The sequence below is a fragment of the Benincasa hispida genome, chromosome 11 (genome assembly GCF_027475165.1).
Source record: "Benincasa hispida cultivar pf3 chromosome 11, pf3_genome.v1.1, whole genome shotgun sequence".
Classification (NCBI taxonomy): Eukaryota; Viridiplantae; Streptophyta; class Magnoliopsida; order Cucurbitales; family Cucurbitaceae; genus Benincasa; species Benincasa hispida.
In genome coordinates, this window is record NC_143488.1 from 66559171 (window position 1) to 66566268 (window position 7098).

The 7098-nt window shown below is 32.3% G+C and overlaps 2 protein-coding genes across 2 annotated transcripts; both read right to left on the reverse strand.

Moving 5' to 3' along the window:
* Window positions 1-2007: 2007 nt before the first annotated feature.
* LOC120089716 (transcription factor MYB27-like) lies at window positions 2008-3907 on the reverse strand. The gene is made up of 4 exons (XM_039047083.2): window positions 3121-3907; window positions 2770-2899; window positions 2569-2669; window positions 2008-2477 (listed from the first exon to the last, which is right to left on the reverse strand). The coding sequence occupies exons 1-4, from the start codon at window positions 3251-3253 to the stop codon at window positions 2131-2133; spliced, it is 711 nt and encodes a 236-aa protein (XP_038903011.2). The 5' UTR covers window positions 3254-3907; the 3' UTR covers window positions 2008-2130.
* Window positions 3908-4042: 135 nt separating this feature from the next.
* On the reverse strand, window positions 4043-6749 carry LOC120089717 (uncharacterized). The gene is made up of 4 exons (XM_039047084.2): window positions 6310-6749; window positions 6100-6210; window positions 4961-5029; window positions 4043-4394 (listed from the first exon to the last, which is right to left on the reverse strand). The coding sequence occupies exons 1-4, from the start codon at window positions 6457-6459 to the stop codon at window positions 4344-4346; spliced, it is 381 nt and encodes a 126-aa protein (XP_038903012.1). The 5' UTR covers window positions 6460-6749; the 3' UTR covers window positions 4043-4343.
* Between the last annotated feature and the right edge of the window lie 349 nt (window positions 6750-7098).

The window sequence follows — 7098 nt, forward strand, 5'->3', positions numbered from 1 at the left end:
CATTTTTAATTATTTATTTTAGGATCATCTCTCTCTGGAAAAAAAGAAGGGATAAGAGTTATCACCATAACAATAATAAATGTTTAAGATTTTATGTAATATCAATATCAAAGTGTTCGCTAATATAAGCAATGAACAGTTCAGTTTTCAATGGGTCGGACCCAATTTTATTCCAAAGTCAAAAAAAAAAAAATATAATAATTATTATAATAATAAATAAATCACTAAATGTTCTAATGAAAGATATGATCTATAATATATTAACACTTTTATATATAATACAATTTATTTTAACTTATATGATATTGTAAAAGAATAATGATACTAAATTTACAACATATAAATATTTATAAAGTAATTAATAATCGTGCCAATGTGAGCTTAGCTCAATGATATTGACATGTGCTTCAATCTAAGAAGTTGAAGATTCAATCCTCACTCCTACAATTGTTATTTGACCAAAATGTTTTCTTAAATACAATGGTTGAATTCTTAGCCAAGTTTTAAAAATAAAAACAAGTTCTTTAAAACTATTTTTTTTTAGTTTTCAAAATTTGTCTTGATTTTTTTAAACTATTGGTAAAAAGTAAATAAAGACTTCAATTTCAAAAAATAAAAATAAAAAATCAAATATTTGGCCTTAGTTTTTGGTTAAGTTGCAAATTTGGTCTCTATATTATGGAGAAAATTAGAGTTTTATCCAACCAAAGAAACTGTTTATGAGATATTATCAAACCACGATGATCTAATTCTAACTTTTAAATCGCAAGTTCTCTAAAAAAAGTCATAAAGATTAAATTTTAACGTTCTACGAATCATAGGGAACCTTAACTTTTATTGATGACTAAGAACTACTTTTATAGTTTATATATTATGTTTACATTTTTAACAATTATTTGAATTAAAATCTATTTTTTAATATGCTATCAAACACATCAAAAATGGTGAAAACATGACTTGCAACCTTGTTTTTAATTGAATCCATTATTATTTTCTAAACGAATCCGACTTTTTAATTTTGGATTTACATTTCAATATGAATTTAAACTTATAGACTCTTGGAGAGAAGTTACTCATGCGTTATATCGCGATTTCATTGATTTATAACTCTTTGTTTGGTAATTATTTAGACTTTCTTCGATAACCATTTGATCTTTTATTTTTAATTTTTTTAAAATTAATCTTATAAATACCAATTTACCTCAAAATTTCTTAGTTTTGTTATCTACCTTTTATCAAGGTTTCCAAAAACTAAGTCGTATTTTAAAATTAAAAAAATAGTTCTTAAAAAAAAAAATTTATTTTTGGATGTTGGCTAAGAATCAACTCTTATAGTTACTAAAGATGCAAATTATTGTAAGAAAATAAGGGAAAATAATCTTTAAAAAACCAAAAAAAAAAAAAAAACAAGATGATTATCAAACGAGACATTAATTTTTAATTTTTGGTTTGTTAAAATTAAATTTATAAATACTCAAACCACCTCCAGGTTTTTTTGTTTTATTATCTATTTTTTATTGATATTTTAAAAAATAAAACCAGATTTTAAAAACTAAAAATGAAGTTTTGAAAAACCAATTTATCTTGGAGTTTGGTTAAGAATTTAAATCTTTTTAATTAGAAATGGTGAAAGTCATTGTAGGAAATTAAGAGAATATAAACACACTTCTCAAAGACTAAAATGATTACCATACTGTGCCTAACTAATTCAAAAAATATTTTTAGAAAAACATGGTTTCTCTCTGCAATGATATTCAGATATTAATGGGAGATTCTATGACATCCACTCAAAAACTTGCACATTTAACATTTTGGGTCACTCCCGACAAGATTATAGTGTACAAAACAATTGAGTTATGAGATATGTTATCTATTCTGCTTTATGATTACGTTCTTAAAGCTTCCCAACTTGGAATATTTTATTAATTTGTATATGTGTGTATTTGTATAAATACGTTTATTTATTTATATTTAGAACAATAAATGTAAAGATGAAGATCGAATCTCTGCCTTTAAAGTAAGGAGTACATGCCAAACGTTAGTATATATAACTTTTTTCTTCTACATATATTGTATTAACCAAATTTACAACTTGATTTACAATACAATAAGATTGCATATAATTTGCTATTATTCCATATCCCAAAGAGAAGCCAAGGAGTCCCAGAAATGATCTGTCTCATCATCTCTCTCTGCAAAGTTCATATTTGGATAACAAAAACAGAAGTCCAAACTGTTACAATCTTCATGATGATGATTCACTTCCTGCTTCTCATTTGCCAACTGATGCGAAATCCAATTCGATACCCGAATTTCATAAGGCGAACTCGTGATCTCAAAGTTGGAGAACCCAAAATGATTGCAAGAAATATTGCACAATGGAATGTCCTTCCTCTCATTGTGGTCATGCCTTGGACTTCCTGCACCACATTTCTTCGATGAAACTTTGTCCTGTTTCCCATGTTTTCCTTTGCACTCTGCACAACAATTGAAGAAACTTCAACAAATCAATAGAGACAATTATATGTGATTGAGATATCAAGAACCAACACAGATTTTTCCATGAACCTTCAAGTTGAATTGGGAACTTTTTCCTCAAATGGCTTCTCCAGTAGTTCTTGATCTCATTATCAGTTCTTCCTGGAAGCCATTGCGCAATTCTCGACCATCTATAAGAAGATGAATTGGGATATGATGATGCTGACAGAGCAATAAAGTTCCAAATTTTGCCTCATCCACATGTTAAAATGAGAGCTTTTTAGTCCTTACTTGTTACCCCATTTCTTATGAAGTTTCAGAATGATTTCTTCTTCCTCGGAATTTATACGATCGTGTTTAAGATTGGGGCGGAGATAGTTAAGCCATCTGAATCTGCAGCTTTTCCCACTTCTCTCAAGCCCTGCAAACAAACCAACAAACATTGGCCAATAAAATTAAATGCAACGAGAAAACTTGGCTGATGACCAACACAAGACGTATTTACTGACTATTTTTTCTAGGTACATTGTCTACTCTTGCAAAGAAAAAAAACATAGGCAATCAAAACCGTGTAGATTCTGGCCTCAAGTAGACAATATCGTGTAATCAATGCGTTTGACAAATAACAAAGAGTAGTCATACCAGAAGCTTTGGCAATCAAGTCCCATTTTCTCTCCCCCATGCGAGTCACAAATATGGTGAGCTTCCTATCTTCTTCTTCAAGCCAAGGTCCTCTGCGCAGTTTTTCACTTTGAAGGGCTGATTGATTGGCCATTTCTGATCCTTACTCTAAGCTCTCAAGTTGAATTTATACAGGAAACATGTGTGCAAAAAAGTGCAGGGAAAGAAGAAAAAGGGAAGGTGACCAGAAAATCCAACGTGGATCAATAGATAGAGACTCCAATTCCAAGGCCTACCCCACCACTCACCATTTGGATTACATGAATCTGTTCTGAGACCATACCCAATTTGGCCATTTAAGTAGGAATGAAAGTTTCATCACTACTTTTTTGCATTATCCTCGGATTGTTTAGAATATCCACAACTTCAACATTTTATGTTCAGATATTGATGGCATTATTCAGCAGCAGATGAATTTTGAAAGATGGATGATAGGATGCAATATAACCTTTAATGGAAGCGTCAGCAATGTGCTCATTCTTTCATTTTTTTTTTTCAATGAAGGTTAGTTTTTTTGTAAGCGAATAAAAAAAATATGCTTGTCAATGTTGTCATCATTTTCTGAACTGTATATTCTAAAACCTATGGTTGAGAAAGTGCGAATTCATGTAAGAATGTGGTACAAATGAGTTATATAATAATAAAGCTAGTATTCACGGAATGGTAGATTGGCTGTTTTTGCAACTATTGAATTATGGAAACTGTTATCATAAGATTTTTAAAATCCTCAAACTACAAACACACAATGTGCAGTAGTCCCTATATCATTTAACATGATGATCAATAACCTTCATTTTGATTATTGTTGCCATTTGTTGCTGTAAAAACCATGGTGTACAAACAGAAACCAATAGTGTTTTGGTAGTGACTTGAGCAAAGAGAGTGAAAAATGGATATAAGCTATTAACTACGGCTTATTTTACACAATAACCTTTATCAATCGAAACCCCATGGAAAAACCTTACAAGGCACTTCACTGACTGTTTAAGAGTCGAAATGAAAAGCCACAAAAAAAGCAGTAACAAAATCGCTTTTGGAGGCCAGAGACTGGTTTTACATGAGAGGATTCAGTACGAAGAGAAAGGAAATTATCAAGAGGCGATTCTGGTGGGTAAGTTGCCACTCACAGAGCCTGCTAAAATTGCAGCTTCTATGCAACTCTTCATTGATCAGAACTGCTACGTCTAGCGATCTATAAATGACTTGTTCATGAGGTTCACCGCATCATCCATAAACTTCAGAGGAAAGAAAAAAATCAGAAGAATGAGAATGGTGATAATAATAAAAAAATGCAGGTCAGATTCCTCAATGTCTCGAGGATAAAACTAAAATGATCCAATTTGTGTCAATATTGTTTCAACTCCAAGAACATGTTTTGCATATAGAAGGGGCAATAAGAATAGAAGAACTACATAGTACATCCTACTTCACCCAAAATCTGATATGATGAATATCTGAAGTAAGGACAAAAACTTGTCCTGATTTCAAGTTTCTACAATGTGGATAGTCTGCAGCACGATATCCAATTAAAAAACACATAAAAGAACTAAATCACGGTTCCAATACTGACCAATTACATTCTTTGTTCTTCCTATAACTGGGTTATTGATCATGAATCACTCCTACAGTCGGTACTAATTCTTGAGGAGGTCTTGCCCACCCAAGGCTAGCTCCAAGATTGGGTTGGGAGATGATAAGGTTTTTCAAAAGTAAAATCAATCTATATAATTTCAAGCACTGAAAAACATACATAAAGGGAAAAAACTTTACAAAACACGGATATAGAATTTTGTCCATTTACCTTTCCAAGTAATTTAAGCTCTCGGCCGACAGGCTCAAGAACCTTCAGATCGAGATCAATGGGCCATACCTGTCCACAAATGGCATAATAAGACCAAAATATAAAGCAAAAGCAGTTTTTATAAACTCAAAATATTGATTCAATTTAGTAATGGTAAGGCAGTACTGGCATCCACCCTACAATTAAACCATAGCATCTAAACATTTTTCTGATAGCATAAATGACAGTAGTCAATCGTAAACTGTATTGATAATATAGAAAGGTAGTACATCTTACTTTAAACATTCAAGAGTTCAAAAACTCTCTCAGAATATCCAATATAACTTTAAGATTCGTCCCCATCTTTTACTCAGTTACAAAATACTTAACAGGCTAAGAATCTGATATCTTGATAGCATTTTCATGTATGTTCTCATAAAGAAGAATATTTTGATACATGCAAAATACCCTGAATACGACGCTTAGAACTCGATAGCCATACCTAGTAGATACAGAACAAGATAAAATCTTAGAAACTGATGGAAAATCTGAGTGTTGATGAGTCAGAGTGTGTTCAGCATAACTTCTTCCATTGGTTACATGATTAGAAGTGTTTTTTTTTTTTTTTTGGAAGAACTCTGAACTATTAGTTTCTCCAAAACACACAAAAGTGTAAATGAAAAAGTATTTAGTTACCTCAGAAGTCACACACACCATCAGTTTGTTACTAAAGTAGTTAGTTTGTTAAAATTTACACACAATCTTATGACTAAATTGGTTAAGTTAATAAGTTGTTTGCATTAGAATATGTTCTTCCACTCTTTAAATACGTGTGTACAGTGCCCAGAGAATACTAAATAAAGGGTTTTCAGTTCATTCACTACTTCTCTTTCAAGCTCCTAAAGGTAAATGTCCAATTTTAACTCATTTTCAAGCAAAATCACCATCTAAAAGTTGTAGCATCGATACATAATTCATTTACTGGTAATTCAAAACCACCAAACAATGTAGAAGCAATTAGTAAGGCCAGTTAACCAAATACAAACACGCTGAATTCGAGTGAGCAAACCTAAGAAAACCCCAGAAATTGAAAATTCAAGTAATCCCAGAAAAATCAAACAAGGGTTACAACAACAAAAGATGGGACAGAAAAAAAGTACCTTGAGACCAAGTAATTTAACAGGTGCAGATTGTCCAGGTACAATACAATCAGGCCCAGCCGCTTCTAAAATGGCATCCGTAGCCAACCCACTTCCAATCGGATCAGGATGCTGCAAAACAAAATCAAGATATCCCCAAAATCAAGAAAAGAATGAAACAAAAACCCAGTGAGTAAGAACAGAAGAAGGGAAGAGAATGAGAGGGTTTGCCTTCATTACGGAGAGGGCGTAATTGGAAAAGGGGGATTGGGAAATGCGGAGCAGAGGAGCATGGTGGATTTTGGGAATGGGCTTGCTGGAGGCCCTCCAAGGCGCGTCCTTCGAAAGCGCGGCTCCACCGCCGAGCCCTTTCTTGGACATAATTGGCTGGCCGGAGTTGATGGGGTTGCTTCTTCTTCGACTAAAAACCAAGTGATCAGAAGAAGGGTGAAGGAGAAAAGATGCGGATAATCGTGAAGAAATGAATGGAGTGCAGAGAAGATGAGGACGGAAGATGACAAAGAAGTCGATTAAGTATCAGCCGCGTTTCTTAGCCTTAAAACCCCATCACAAAATACATAGAAATATCCATTGGATAGCAAATAAAGGTCGCCGCCATAAATCTTCCCAAACTTCTCATCGAGAAGAAGGTTGGAAAAACCAATGGATACAAAGTATGTTTTTTTTAAAAAAAAAAAAAAAAATAAACAAATAAAAATAATTATTTATTATTTATTATTAAAAATCACATTTAGTCCATTTACCCAATAAAGTATGGATCCCTGAAAGCTCAGGTAATGATTTAGTCCACAAACTTTGAACATGGTTATGATTTAGTTACTGTTCAAATAATCAATCCGGACTATCAATTCAAAATATAAAGGTTGAATTGAGTTAGTTTTGTTGGGTTGGGTTAAATTTTTTTTTTTATTGGGTTGGGTTGTGTTTATTATGGGTTGGCTAAAAAAAATTGAGAAATTGGAGTGTATGGCTTTATTTAAGTTTTCATTTTGAAAAATA